Consider the following 14,831-nt stretch of genomic DNA (forward strand, 5'->3'; position numbering starts at 1 on the left):
CCAGCTGTTGCCACAGGCTAGCACTGAAAAATATCTGTTCCTAAAAAACCCCCCACTTCTTTACTGGTCATATGCATGTCCTGTTTACGGTTTCATGTCTCCGAGCAGAACATGGTTAACTCTGGTGTCACCACGATTACAGTGAGCCAGCAGACCTACATGGAAGATGCTAACCAAGCCTCAGGTCAGGCATGGCTCCCTTCAGTTCCTTAAATCTGACCCAGTTAAGTGTCACCCAGGTGACAGGGTGAAGGCTCTGCTTTTCTGGGCCTTACAGCAAAAGCAGATATTGTTTAACAGAAGCTCCAGAGGGTGAAGCTGTAATTTCCTTGACTCCTTCAGCAGCAAAGTCCAAAACTGCATCTCCAAGGATGAAAGCTAAGCATAGGTGAGTGTCTCGCTGGGGTTTTAATGTGTGTGATTTTGTGGTTTATTCCATCAATTATTAAATGGAAAAAGAGATTCTGTTTTGCCACCCTGGCTAGCAAGGCTGGTTGCTCAGAGTGTAACTGCCCATTGCAGTTGCAGAATGGTGTTTAGTTACTGGCTGGGCTGCTACTTTGGTGTGACTTTTACCTTTCATCATTGATTTAATCCGAATAAAAGATGAGCATACAGCTCTATTACAGAGAGCTTAATTTGAGCTGTGTAAACAGAGCTTACCAGATATGTAGCTATTCCTAATGAGGACCATGACTTCTGCGAAAGATCATGTGAATTTGAGTTCACCTTGGACTTAGTAATACATTTTTCCCAGAGCTTTGCAGGATAGCATTTCTTATAGTTAAGGAGTTGGACTTCTGTAGAGCTATTGATTAGCTTTCTTCCCTACACACCTTTTAAACCACTGCTTTGATGCTAATTGGTGCAAGTTGGTTTTTTTTTTTCCTCTTAGTACTCTACAAACTGACTCTCTGGACTTTAAATGAACAGCCCCTCAGCACTGCATTCCTCTCACGTGTTCTCTCGTCCCCAGTGAGAAGCCCCTAGAAGAAGAGCCCATGGAGGAGTCAACGCCAAAGGTATGTTTACCTTGAGGCCCACCTGAGTGACGAGCCATGGGGCAGGGAAGAGATGCTCTGGTGGAGTTGCAGAAGAAAGCTAGGATGGGTTGACCCATTCCTGCCCTTGAGCAGCGTCCTGAGCCCATGTAGTGTTATGTCTGATGTAACGTGCCATTTGGCACCAGGAGCGAGCTGTAGAGTCAACAGCTGCCAATCTTATTCTAGCATGGCCCAACCGAGTAACTCAAGCTCAGCTGTTTATTCAGTGTATATACCCCCTGGCAGCAGTGTGCTGTGATAGTGTCCAGGAGCACAGCGTGTAGGCAACCAGCCCGGTCCCGTGTGCGACAAACTTGCATATCACAAGACTTAGGCATGGTCTGCAAGAGCAAAGGTTTGCTTCCAGAAAGGAAGCAAGTCTTGGAAGTCTACAGACACGTTTGTTCAGTTTTGCATCTGAGCTCTAACGAGCCTCCCACACTAGATCTGTCGCTGTACTCCTGGCATACGACCTTGCAACCTGGCTAAATTAACAAGTAACTGAGAGCCATCTGTAGTTGCATTTCTTTAGATGACTTGAGCACTTGGAAATTTCTATTGATGTGTCCAGGTATAAAAAAAAATAATAATCTATGCACTACATGAAAGAAATTAAATTCCCAAAGCAATAAGTTTTATTTGGAGTAGGTACTTAGCTTGTATAAGAACTCACATTTTAGACTTGCATCATCTCATTAGTTCAGCTTTTGGACTTGAGGCCTTTCTAAAAATTCTAGGAGATGCCTATATTTTAATGTTTTGGGGTTATACTTCCAGGTACTAGGTTTAGATTTTTTTTTTTTTAACTGACAGTTCAACAGTTTTGTAACACTTGCCCACTGCACAATGAATTCAAAGCTTTTGAACTACTTCTTTCTGTATCCTCACCCTCTTGGCCCCCCAATTTCATCTCTGAGCATCCCATACTTTCTGGTAGGAAAGAACTGCAGGAAACAGTTGCACCTGGACAGTTGTTGCGATAGGAGGAATGGAGTTTCCTGGCGTGCTTTATCTCTGCTTTCAGCAGGCTCTAGGATAAGAACGTGATTTTGCAAATTTGTGGTTTTAGATCCTGCAACTCTTTTCTTTTCAGAAGGATGTTATGTGGGAAAAGAGGAACAGAAAAAAAAGTTTGGCCAAGCAGAGGACTGAAGGCAGGTATGACACGTGAGCCCTGTGCCCATGCAGGGTCTGGTGTACCAGGTGATTTTAGACCATTTCTAGCCCAAATGTGTGAGGGTGTGCCCACGGGGTAGGTTGTCTGAACAGAACAGACGGCAAAACAAGCAGGAGGTTAGGAAGGGTCATAACTTGTCTCAGTGGGAACCTTTGGGTCCCCAAAGCAATAAAGACTCCAGAAGCTAACTCTAGTCTGCCAAAAATGCCCTCACCTCTGATACTATGTGATGTTGACTTCTCCATTCTTCCTCACCCAACCATAATCCTCCCACCTTCCAGTGAGTTGAGTGGCAGCTTCTTTCACAAATACCTAAGCTTTTTCGGATATCGTCCCAGTTCTTTGGCATCATGCATCCTAGAGTTTCGGGATGGTCTCCTTCTCAGTTTTTCCCCTTCCCTCACAGCCGTACGTCGGTCTGCTCGTGTTCAAAGCTAGTGGCACTGTGGGCAGAAGCACTCAAGGATTTGAGGGCCGTATGCAGTCTGAGGCACTGGAAGTCTGTCCTGTTGCATCCTCCTCCTGTGCTCTCTGCCAAGTGTTGTGTGCGAGTTAATGTCTGCTGCTGGGCAGGAGAGCAAATGAACTGTACGGGAGGATCTCTGCTGCGGTTCGGGCTGTTTCAGGGCTTCCTTGGGTGTCCTGCTTCAGTCTAAAAAAAAACAAAACAAAAGCCAAGTGTTTAGATGAAGTCTTTGATTGCTTGTAGCTAAGAATGGGAAAACTTGATGCAGGACTTCATCATTCCTACACATTTTGTGCTTTAAGACCAAATAACTTGATGCAGCAAATACTGGTTGTAAAACAGCAGCAGCAGTGTAGAAGTTCGAGGTGGAGAAGAACTTCTTAGTTTGGTCATTCTGCTCCCTCTAGTGTTTCACCTGAAAGTGAGCGTTTCTTTCCTTCTGGAAGCTTTAACGAGGAGCTCAGTTCTTTAGTCTTCTTATTTTTCACTAGTAAGAAGGGAAGGGTGTATTGTACGTCGAGCAATAGTTGTAGGATTTTTAAAATAGTTATGAATTGGAGAAAGAAATAAAACTACAGTTAAGTTTAAATGTTGAAGACATGAAAATAAAATCTAGGTACATACGGTGAAGTAATTAGAGAACAAACATTAAATGTTAAAATTTTCAAAAGGGAATCTTTTTTCTTTTAAATGCTTCTGAAATTATCTTTCCATTCATGATTTTTTTCTACCACATACTATTATTATTGGTGGTGTGGGAACAAAACGTCCACTGCATAAACAGGGGTAGGCTAACTTGTATCTTCTGAATATTTCTCTTAAAAATTTACAGTTGAAAGAGTGAGAATCAAGACAGACAATAATAGAGATTAAGTAGGAAAGGAACAAGTGTAGGTTTTTAGAAGCTGAGAAAGCAGCATTTTTAGGCATATAAAGTATCTGAGTGTTTACTGTACAATGGAGTTCGTAGGGGAGGGGGGTGGAAACAAACCACGTTATCCGCCCCCATATTCTTAGTGAAGTTCTATAGAGTTGACCCTTCACAATTGTATGTCACTGCCACATATATGTTGTCTTGCAGGAAGGAAATCTATGACTTTGAGAACTCAGACTCTGCAAGTCATGAAAAGGTAAAGTTGAGAGAGAAGCTGTTAGGGGATGCGCTAAGGTCCCAGTCCAGTGGGTAACAGAGTAGTAACTTGAAGCAGGGGATATCTCTTACTGCAGAAATGCAGTAAGGATGGACACGCTGTTAAGCAAAACCACTGGGAATCTGAGGTTCCTGTATTTCTGTGTGGTGCTATACATGGAAATATTTTTGGGGGAGTGGAGCGAGTGCTCATCACTTCGCGAATCTTGTGGTGGTACTGTATGATAAACCCAACTGCAATAGGAATTTGCGCTGTTGCTTGAGTGAGGCTGTGGGATACCTTTGTGATTGAAGGCCAACTTCTGTTTGCATTTTAATGACTATTGAAAGCAGATTGCTGAGCGTGCTTCACTTTGTACTCCTAGGCTAAAGCAGAAGAGACTGAAATCTGTTTTGAGCCACACTTGGCACATTGGGAATCCCTGTTTAAAGCCAGTCATCGCAAAACTCTTGTTGGAAATTCAGCTTGACTTATATTTCAAACTGTGAGGAAAAAAAAATTGAATAAAAATTAGTTGCTCTGCTTTGAAATGTTGACCTCTGTGGGTTTTCCCAGGAAGCTGAAAACTTGCTCCTGATGGCTTCGTACAAACCCTTTGGCTTTCAACCTCTTCCTTGGTGCAGGTGCTGTCACTGCCGCCTCTTAATTCAGAGGCGATGGGTGCTTAATGGGACATCCCAGATGTCTGTTATAAGCTGGGCACTGTCCAGTCCTTGCTACTGCCACTGGGTGTCAGCATAAAACCCTGCTTCATGGTACCCTGCCCAGCAGCCCTGTCCAAAGGCTGTCCAGGTACTGTGCGCTGCATTTACAGCACGCTGCTGCTAGCTGTGATAGTGCTTAAAATGTCGTTTCTTATGACATCATTGCTTACAGTGAGCGTTATTCATAAAGCAAGGAAAAGAGAGAGTAACTCCATTTAAGAAGACAAAAGTTTGTCTGTTTATGACACTGCTTCAATCAACAAATCCCACTCAATTAAAAAAAAAGTTGAATTTCCATGCAGGACTTGTAATCCATTCCTCCTCTAGCCTTTTTGAGTCCTGATACATTTTAATTTTGTAGATTATTTTACAGGTTTATCAAACTTTAATACCTGCTTCTGTTTTAGGTCTCTGAAGCCAAAGGAAAGATTCTTGGCCAGAAAGTTTCTTCACAAAATCAGAGGTACAGGGTTATACATGCACCTTTTATGAACCTTTTGCTCTGTGAAAGAAGAGTTCATTGCCTTAGTTAAACTGTTTTAAGTTGGGATAAAAAAGGCTGTGTGATATTTCTGATAAAATAGTTCCTCACTTAGCTGCCCCAGCATCTGTGGATGTTCTCAATACTAATATTTAAACAGTACCTGAGAATATAAAAGTTACTAGAGAGAATAATGACTCCTGTCCACTTTGACAATAATAAGACTTTAACCCTTAAACATCCCCCTTCCCGGATCATCTGCCTAAATTACTGATTTAATTTTTGAAAAATGCTTAAACTCTCCACCTTTCTTCGGTCACCTCCAGTTATAGCAAGCTGCTAGGGACTCGCATCTTCTAGGTATGTAGCCTAAGTTTTCTTTTAAAAGGTGCTGAATTTCAGGTATCCCTGATTGCTACTTTCAGAAACCAACCAGAGAAAAACTTGGCTAATGACTGCGCATTAATGGTTTGGTGGTCTTGCTGATCTGTGAAGGAGCCCTGCCATCGCTATTTGGCTGTGCCTCTTCTGCGCTGCTGCGGTGTGCTGCTGCAGCATCTGCTAGTCTAACTTGGGTCTTTATGGGTTACTTGGCAGGAATTATGAAACGGAAAACAAGAATGAGGAATCAAACAAGCTGAAGAGAAGGCCGGTAGGTTGCATGTGCTTTGACTGCTGTGTGTATCAGTTTAACGAATCAGTTGCACCCTTAAAGAGGCTGAAGTTTAAGGCTTACCCAGTGCAGAGGTGGAGGAACGTGAGCCTGGTAGCCTCAAAATAGTCTGCTTGTTGCTACTGAGAGCGGTGCTCGGGGTGCACCAGTACTGCCAGGCCAGCAAGTGAACGTCTGTGTTCGTTTTTTCTCGCTGTGCTCTTGGCTGCAGCTCGGGCATGCTGAGGCTTTCCTCCTTGTGAGAACTGTCTTATCCAGATGCAGGAGAGAGGGGGAGACGTGGATGGAGGGTGCTGTAAACCCCACGTTGGCAAAGGGCAAGCATCTACCTCTCACTGTTTTTATACTGCTGGTTTGACAGTCAACTGTTGCTGTTTTGGCAGATTTCACGGCTTAAAATGCTTTAGGTACTGCCCTGTGGGGAGGAAGAGATGGAATAATTTGGTAGTAAATGAAGGGGAATGGCTGGGGGGGCTTCTTGGTGGATGGAGGGAGCTGAATGACCAGCACTTACTCTTAGTAGTGTCTTTAGTCCAGTTACAGGAAACACCTTTTCTCTGAAAGCAACAATGAAAATACAAGCACTGGTCAGAGTGAAAAAAGCTGGATCCTTGGTGCTCAGAGAGAGTCATTACCAAAATCTCTTGACTATACCCGGAAAAGATCCAGGGTGAGAAGTAAATTAAAAGGTAAGCTTGGTGCCCTGTTGACACGTAGTTATGCACGACGTACTGTACTGCAGATAAGCAAATGCTGATGATGGTTTGAGAAAGGAGGATTCGGCTGAGTCCTGATCTGAGTGGGAAAGAGCAGCCTCGAGGCCAGCAGCGATGGGTGCCCTGTGGAGGAGGAGGTGCATCGCACACCCTTGTGCTTGAAAAACTGGGCTCCTGTCCCCTTTCTGGAGTGGGGTTCAAAGGTCCAGGTGGAAATTGGGCACCTAAATGTCTGCATGGGTGCCGCCCTCCTGTGTAGTGGGGCTGTTGAGCCCATGGGTGCTGAGCTGATGGCTGTGTTGGTGCTTTTGAACACAAGAGGACAAGATCTTCCTGGAGCTGCCTACAACTTTCCACTCCTCATGTCTCCAGAAATACAATTGACTTGGGAAATAAACCTTGAAAAACCATACAGTTTGCAGACCATGGCACTCTGCTGCCCTTTTTATCCACCAATGGGCCAGTTGTCCTCTGAGTGATCTACAAAATCAGATGTGATGATCTCTGATGGCATCCTCTGCTCAAGCCTGACCAATAGCAAACCTCCCCTGCGGCCATGCTCCATGGCTGTGTCAGCTGCTGGGACCTCCAAGTTCCAACTAAGTTGCCCTGAAAGAGTTGGAATGTCTCTGTCCCTTTCATGGAGAATGAGCCTTGTTCAAGTAGCTGTTGGTTTCTGTAGGGATGAAGAAGCAACAGAAGGTTGATGAGAAATTATGCTTTATACTGTGTTTCAATGGGAATTGTTGTTCTCACTCCAATGCCAGCCTGTGTGTCCTGGCTGGGACCTGGGGACCATCACATAAGATGCTGAGCCTGCACCTTTTTTGGTAACTGCTCCGGATGCAGTGAGTTGTATATGTTTGCATCATTGCATCTAGCTTTGTTAGAAAGGGTTTTTTTGAAGCTTAACACAAGGGTTGTGAAGTTTTTTCTTGTAAATGCCTAGAAAACCAAACTCAAAACTGAGTTAGCCGTGATGCAAACCTTAACTGGGTAAGGCACGCGGTTATGTTGTCGGTAACCTGGTAAGCTTTTCTCCTTGCAGTGCTTCCAGTGTCTTCTGCGAGTAGCGGCAGTGACTACCAGACAAAGAAGGTAAGGAAGTGTCAAGCTTAGGTGCCTCAGATTTAAAAACATTACGTATGCAAAACGTGTGCAAATGAGTGGGAATTAAACAAACTGGTGTTATCTTTCTTCTCAAATGTTCTGATGGACAAATGTGTCTGCCAAATATTGGTGAGACTGCATTGGTCTACTAGAGAGTAAGAAAACAAGGTTGTCTTAAGAAAACATGGGAAACTCCATAGAAACACCTGTGTATGAGCCCTAAACATGTTGTTCTGAAACAATAATATTTATCTTTGATAGACAGAAAACTGGGGAGGAATTGCTTGGTGTGACGCCTGCCTTGGGTGACGCAAGTGTCACTCCGCGGGAGCTAATTCGGCTCTAGGGACCTGCCAAGAGCTAGAGCTGCCTATCCAAATATCTGCAGAGACCCCAGCTGGGTCCTACCAGGCTGTCTCCCCATGCTGTCCTCTATTCTGCAGTGCCTTGGGAAAGCTCGTGTTCATCTCTGCCTTTTGCTGGCAAATTTCGGGGCCTTTATTCCAAGTCCTATGCTTGCTCTGAGTCCTGGTTCACACACTGTTCTTCTCTACTTTCAGCTATAGCTCTGGGAAAACTAACCGTGGGTTATACTGATGGGGCAATTAGTGGACCAGACATACATCAAGCAAAATAAAACACAGTTTAGCAATGCCAGACTTTTCTAGTGCCCAGCTCTTAAGTGCTGTGTATCATATGTTACAGAAAGGTCCCCACATAAATAAAGTTTGGGGAAAAAACTCTCCAGAACTGGTAGTTGCATTGAAAGCTTTTATTTTCCCCTGGAAACCTTTTCTCTCTTTGATTCTGCTTATGAAAAACTTTATCCGCTATACAACTCTAATGGCTAAAGGGAGAACTTATGCATGCATTGAACTTCAGGGCACAGATCTCCTTCAGTGTGGGAGAGAGCTATCAATATATTGGGCATATTTCAAGTGTATCTCTGCTCTTAGTGGCTCTAAAAACCAAACACCCCCCCACTCGCCCACCACCCCCCAAGAAGAAAAAAAACACCCCAACCCAAACCCACCAACCCAAATCCCTACTTCTGTAGTAACATTTAAATAAGATACATGCTTAGACTTGGTTTCGTTTTAGCAGGGAACATCAAGGCGAAGAGCTCAGAAAGAGATGCTAAGGAAAAAAAGCACGTCCAGCCCCAAGGGTGACAATTTACCTACAGTGAATCTTGCTGGTATTTCTTTCTTAATCTTCTTCAATGCATTAGAAAAGTTGTTTTGATATGTGTGGGTGTGTGCTTTTTTTGGGTGGGTTTTTGGTGTTTTTTTTTTTATTTTGCCTTTTTCCATCATGTTTTTCTATAAGCATACTGTTTTGTCATATTTCTTGTAATGGCTGTGAGGGCTGGATATTTTTTTTAGGTAGTCTCCTGAGCAGGGAGAACACTAGTTGGGGCTAATGAGAGATGAAGGAGTGAATTTAACTGACAGCTGGAAATAAAACAACCTTTGGACTGAGTTTGAGCCAGTATCTGTCTCCTGCATGAAGAGATAAAGGAGAGGGTGGTGGTTTCTTATTTCCATGTATGTCATTTAAATTGACGTTTCTAGTCAATACAGGTTTCAACCTCTATTGCCTGTGTTGTTTGGCTGATCTCTTGTGCAGATGAAATGCTCTCAGAAGAGCTCAAAGGGAGTCCGCTATTACTTGACGTGTCTGCTGAGGGCTACTCCGGTGATGAGGAGGCGGCCACACAGGTGTGCGGTATACAGCACTTAAACTCCTTTTAATCTGCTGTCGGGCTACTCATCCAAACCCAATGTATTATGTCGCTTTGCTTCCTATAACTAGACAAGTCCCTGACAGCTTGTCTGCAGTGCAGGGTGGATACCTTCTCTGTTTTCCTTCTTTCCTTAGGAGTTTCACGATGCATCTGCCAAATTGTCAAGAGAAGAAGAAAGTGTTAAGCGGAAGGACTCAGGTTTGTTGGTCTTGATAACATGGAAGAGTTGTTCAAAAGTAGAAATCAGTATTGCCCAAGTTGTCTTTTTCTTTCAAAGACAAATAAGCACTGAGTTTTTGAGATACTTTTTGCATAAGAAATACCTTCTATTTCTGTTTTGTATATCATGACAGACTACAGTAAGATGCTTTTATATACATTCCTGAATTCATCACTAACTCTTAAATCCTGTCCTTGATCACAGGGGACCTCATAGTGTAGCTATTAAGAGCTGGGGATTTACAAACTAGTGACCCAAGAGAGACACAAAACCTAATTTTTAATGATTTGAATGTACAGCGCAACTTCAGTTTAAAAAAACAAGTGTCCCTGAAAATTAGTGACTTTCTTTATATCTAAGAATACAGATGTAGATTGTTGTTATAAGCATTTGGTAAACGGTGACTTGTACTAATGCTTATTACTGCGGTAGCTTTTTTTAGGTAAGTGGCACTTAGAGACTTTTTTTAAGTGAAACCAAACTTGCACAAACTAATTAAAACATGCAGCACAGACTCTGTGTGATTGGAAGGAACCGAACTTCAAGGAAGTTGAACAGTAATGGGCTCTCCTCATCTTAATAGTCTTGATGGTGAGGTAGTTCTGTGAGACTGTCTTAAAGTTATTGTTGTGACTGTGGACTGAGTCACTGAAGCTTTGGTCTTGGACAAAAGCATCCCCTTTCTTGCGAGCTGGCTATGTTCATGTTCCCAATATGCTTCTTACCTGTCCAGTATTTGCAGAATATACCTTCACTGCACCAACACATCTGCTTAATTTTGGGGGGAAGGTAAGTGCCGAGGACTTAATTTTCATCACTGTTTACACTCTTAAAGTTGGAGAGGTGTTGATACTGTGCGAAGGTATAAGTAGCTTTATGTTCAGAAATTTCAGGTGTGGTCTGTGACTGCGGTTGAACTCTTGCTCTGTGAACCCTAAATCTACTTCAGGGTGTGCTCCTCATGGTCCGACTGTCCCCTTGTCCTGGGCTCCACCACCTTCCTGCTTTCAGCCCTCTGGAGACTCCAGAGAGGTGGTTGGTCAAACACACGCACCTTGCTGAGCTCAGAAAAGTGGACAGTGAGACAAAGGGATGATTTTGGGGGGGAAGGTTTTCCTTAAAATACAGGCTGCAGCCTCCCTCACTGTGTTCCTCAGGGTTTTCCTGGGTTAAAAGCACTTGTATGGTAACTCTAGTGAAGTTACAGAAAAGGAGGCTGTTATGGGTGTGGTTAGTTTTTCTCCTCTTCTGTATTTATGCATTTTTTAAATTTATTTTATTTAAGGAGCAGCTGAAATTGCTTAGGAACAAATGAGCATAAACAGATTGTGAGCTTGGGTTGGAAAAGAGAATGGGAAGAAGCTGGACAAGAGAATTTTTTTATGGTTAGACTAGTGGGCCAAGAAATTAAATTATCTTTAAGATTGAGATATGGTAGCTTTCCAGTTATCTGCATAGCACTAGGCAGTCTAGTTGCCTGCTTTTGTGAGGGAAGAGATTTGTTGGTGAAGTCTTATCCTGTCCTGTAAGTGTGATGCCAGACCCTAAATTGAAGTTGCCTGCTCTTCTGCAGCATTGGTAATTCCAGCGGTGCTTTCTGTGTGAGTAACTGGTAGGTACTGCCACGTACCTCGTGCGAAAGTACAGGTCTTTTCTGAAACATCTTCTGTTCTCTTTCTAGATATATTAAGTGGCACTGTCATAAAAAAGCCTAAATTTTCCAGTTGGGAAACAAGTAATTTGTCATCTGACACTTCCTATAAATCAAGGAAACATTTTGATTCAGTAGAAAAGGAGGCGGAGATCCAAACAGGTAAAGTCAGGCTGACAATTAAGGTGAAGTGTTTAAATCCTTTCAGCTTCTCTTTTTTGATGGTAGAAATCATAGTCATGTGGAAGCTTGGAAAGAGGTGTTTGTAGGGAGGATATCTTCTCCAAAAGTAAAAATGTAGCAGAAGGTGCATATTGCAGCACTGCCATTGGATGCCATGCGTGTAGAGTTGTGAATAAGGAAATTTGGGTTTCCTAACCACAGTCCACTTGGGAAGCCACTGAATAATGTCTGCACTTTCTAGTCTTTCTGAATAGTGATTGTCCAGAGCTATTAAAAAAACAGAAACTGAAAAAAGGCATGCAGATATTGGACAAAGTAACTATAAAACACTGCTAACTCTGAACAGAATGGGGTTAGGCTTTCCTTGCAATGAGTAAGAACAACACAGGAAAACAGTGGCCTGACTCTTCCCCTCCACCCCTGTGCTGTTCTTTTGCCACATTATCTGTAAATATGTTGCTCTTTGTGTTTGGTTAGTATTGTGCCTCTTCTTCCATGCTGCTTTCTAACAAGTCTTTCCTAATGCATTTTGGAGCAGTTTCCCTCCTGCTTGTGATCTCTAGAAGAGCAAGACTCAAATTCCAGCTCTATAACAAATGTTGTTCACATGAATGACAAACCTTCGGTAGCAGGAGGGTTTGTGTTCCACTAAACCCCCCAGCATGGTACTAACTGGGCATATGCTTTCTCCTAGGTCAGCAAATGGATGATAGTGTGGATGATGCATTTTTTTCCAAGATGCTGAGTGAAGACTTCAGTGATTCAGGGGTGATTACTGCATTTGAAAGCTTTATCAGCCAGCTAAAGAAATTGTTCTCGGTAATGTGGACTCTCTTAATGTGTGTGCTGTGTGTGGCGTTTTCTCATAGTATGCAAAATTACCTTTTTATCACCAGGGCAGTTGGTGAAAATTATCCCATCTATATTTTGCGCCCAAGAGCGGGGTTTTGGCTGCAGTGGCTGTTAGCCTGGAGCTCTTAGAAGTATTCTGCACAACCTGTATTGAGAAGTGTTACAGGAAGGGTGTCAAGGAAGTATTTTAAATCAGGTTTTACCTTTTTTGTCTTATTTATATGTTGGGACATCAGATTTGGTTAGGCATTTCAAATACTTTCCTCAGAGGGAAGGGATCAAAGCTTTTTGAAAGGTAATCCAGTGCAGTGGCAGTGTACCTACATCGGACCTGTGGGTTGTTGTCCTCATGTGTATGTATCAAAAATACAGAAGCTCCCTTTTGGAGGACAGAGCAGTTTCACTGCAATGTAAGACTATGCAGTTTTTCATAATGAAAACCAGAAAGCAATACAAGCTGTACCTGTTGACTAGAACATGTGTAGATCCATAAGGACATGCTTGCATCTTTGAGATTAATGGTATGTGGAGGTGTTGGTTGCAGAACTGGTAGTATATAAGTTGTGTACTCTTAGTTTGCTCAACTGTATAGATATACTTGAGATGCAGTGCAAGCAACAAACTGCTACTGTTGATTTAGCTGTAACAAGTAACACAGGCATTAAACCAAGTTTAATATGGGAGGACAGTATCTGACCCATCACAAAATCTTCTCATGTTTAGAAGTTTTGGACAAACCAGACATGGCAGAGCAGACTTATACTGGATCAGCACTTTGTATTGTGCAACCGTGATTTTTTTATTTTTTTTTTTTGAGCTGGTGCTAGGTGTTCACACTAAACTTTCGGCACTAAGTCCTTGAATCAGGGCTGGAGGTGGTCCATTTGCAAATCAGTTATGATTAAAACGCACACAGTTTGCATTAATGCTGAAGTGGTGCTAACAAAGACCTGGTTTTGTGCAGTTAAGTGTGTTGCAGTATGGGTGAAGCTCCCATCTTTGGGGCTAGGATAGCATGGCCCTGACCTGAAGTTGCATGTGTTACATAGAGGTTTGTGTAACTAGTGTGACTAAATGAAATCAGTTCATATTTGCAGTACCCTGCCTATGTGTCATCTCACTTCAGTTTAAATTTGACTTAAGATTGTTTCTGCTAAGCTGAATGGCAGCATCTGGAAGGATTTGTGTTCCAGGGAAAGGTTTTGCAAACTAGACTTCTAGGTTTTGGCTTGGGCCATTGTCCATCCCTAATGGTGCATCCTGTGGCTAGTCCCGCTACCAAAGGATGGAGACCAGTGCACAGAATGCCCTGAGGACTTCGGAGAAGAACGTGTCCGCCCTGCTGAACCAGATACACAAGTGCAGGTAAGTTGTCTGCTGCTGGCTGAAAATAGCTTCAGCTTTGTGTAATTTTCATTGCTATGAAAAGGAATGCCTCTTTGTAAATGAACCTGTCAGTAAGCCACTGCACTTACTATGGTTTGTAAGGCAAAATAGCTTGTGTGTGTCCCTTTTGCTCTTCTGTAAGAAGAGTTTCAGAAGCGTAGCTCCTGTGATTTATCCTGCCTTTCCTGTAAGGGGAGAGTGGATGGATTAATGAATGCAAAGCAAGCTTGAGTTAGGAGCAGTTGATGAAGCAGTCCTTGGACTGTCTTCTGATTGTCATCAGTGTTCACAAATCTGTTTAAAAACCCTCTTGTTACACTTAGTAGCTTCTCTTTCTACATGTTTTGTGAAAGAAGCCAGACTCTGATTTACTTAATGAAGTGGGGGCGAAGAAAAGTAAGGGGTCTGTTATAGACCCATTTCTGTAGATTGTTTCCATGTGCATGAAATAAGTGCCAGCTAGTGGACTTTACAGGCACTCACCAAATGGGGCTTTAAGGTCTTTTTACTCTACAGGTTGTCAAATTTCTCGGATAGAAGCTAGAAAAAAAATAATCAATTATAATAATTATGGATTTGTTATAAGTGAAATGCAAGCACAGCCTAAGATATGAAAGTCTAATCAGGCCTCTGTATCTACTACACGTTCAGTTTGCAGGATTTAGATGAAATGTAGTATGAAATAATAGCCTTTGAAGTGCAAAATCCCTGGTATCAGTAGAAACTCTATGAGCAGAATTTGCCTGTCATTAAGGTACATGGAGAAGTTGGTGTTCCAACAACAAAACCAGGGGATGTTTTGGGGTGGAAGATAAGAGTTGATGTCAGTGAGATGCTGCCATGTTTTGATGTTACTAAGTAACCAGCCTGGAGGCCACCAGAGCTGCAGTATACTGGGGACAGAGCTGTGCCAAATCTGTCCTACCCTAGAAGGGTAGTTTCTAAAGTCACCATCAGATGATGACTTGGCATCCCACTGCGAGGGGATCCCAAGCAAAGAAGGGTGCTGGTGGTGAAGGTTTAGAAATCACTGGTATCCTGTGGCAACACCATATACGTATATCAAACCCATGGTAGGAAACCCCGTCAGATGTTTTTTGTGCCAAGATGCTGTCTTCAGCTTGGGAAATCTCCGCTGAAATCCCTGGAGGTTGGGAGATTATGCAGGGCGAGTATTGCACTGGGAACCCTGATGTATGCTCTGTCCTGGGCCGCTGCTCCTGACTGCTAGGAGACAGGCTATTTGGCTAAACTCATCTTCAGTTTGACCT

The 14,831-nt window shown here is 42.9% G+C and overlaps 1 protein-coding gene across 1 annotated transcript in view; it reads left to right on the forward strand.

Moving 5' to 3' along the window:
* The window catches only part of LOC126048717 (synaptonemal complex protein 2-like), a 35,644-nt gene that overhangs the window by 10,017 nt on the left and 10,796 nt on the right, over positions 1 to 14,831 (forward strand). Inside the window, exons 14-28 of the mRNA XM_049824042.1 lie at positions 109 to 184; positions 301 to 388; positions 977 to 1,022; positions 2,137 to 2,201; positions 3,768 to 3,816; positions 4,949 to 5,004; positions 5,620 to 5,674; positions 6,228 to 6,384; positions 7,460 to 7,509; positions 8,623 to 8,719; positions 9,151 to 9,242; positions 9,403 to 9,466; positions 11,170 to 11,301; positions 12,017 to 12,141; positions 13,445 to 13,539. Of these exons, the coding sequence (XP_049679999.1) occupies positions 109 to 184; positions 301 to 388; positions 977 to 1,022; positions 2,137 to 2,201; positions 3,768 to 3,816; positions 4,949 to 5,004; positions 5,620 to 5,674; positions 6,228 to 6,384; positions 7,460 to 7,509; positions 8,623 to 8,719; positions 9,151 to 9,242; positions 9,403 to 9,466; positions 11,170 to 11,301; positions 12,017 to 12,141; positions 13,445 to 13,539 (1,247 nt within the window). The remainder of the gene's footprint in view (positions 1 to 108; positions 185 to 300; positions 389 to 976; positions 1,023 to 2,136; positions 2,202 to 3,767; positions 3,817 to 4,948; positions 5,005 to 5,619; positions 5,675 to 6,227; positions 6,385 to 7,459; positions 7,510 to 8,622; positions 8,720 to 9,150; positions 9,243 to 9,402; positions 9,467 to 11,169; positions 11,302 to 12,016; positions 12,142 to 13,444; positions 13,540 to 14,831) is intronic.

The sequence above is a fragment of the Accipiter gentilis genome, chromosome 20, assembly GCF_929443795.1.
Source record: "Accipiter gentilis chromosome 20, bAccGen1.1, whole genome shotgun sequence".
NCBI classification, from domain to species: Eukaryota; Metazoa; Chordata; class Aves; order Accipitriformes; family Accipitridae; genus Astur; species Astur gentilis.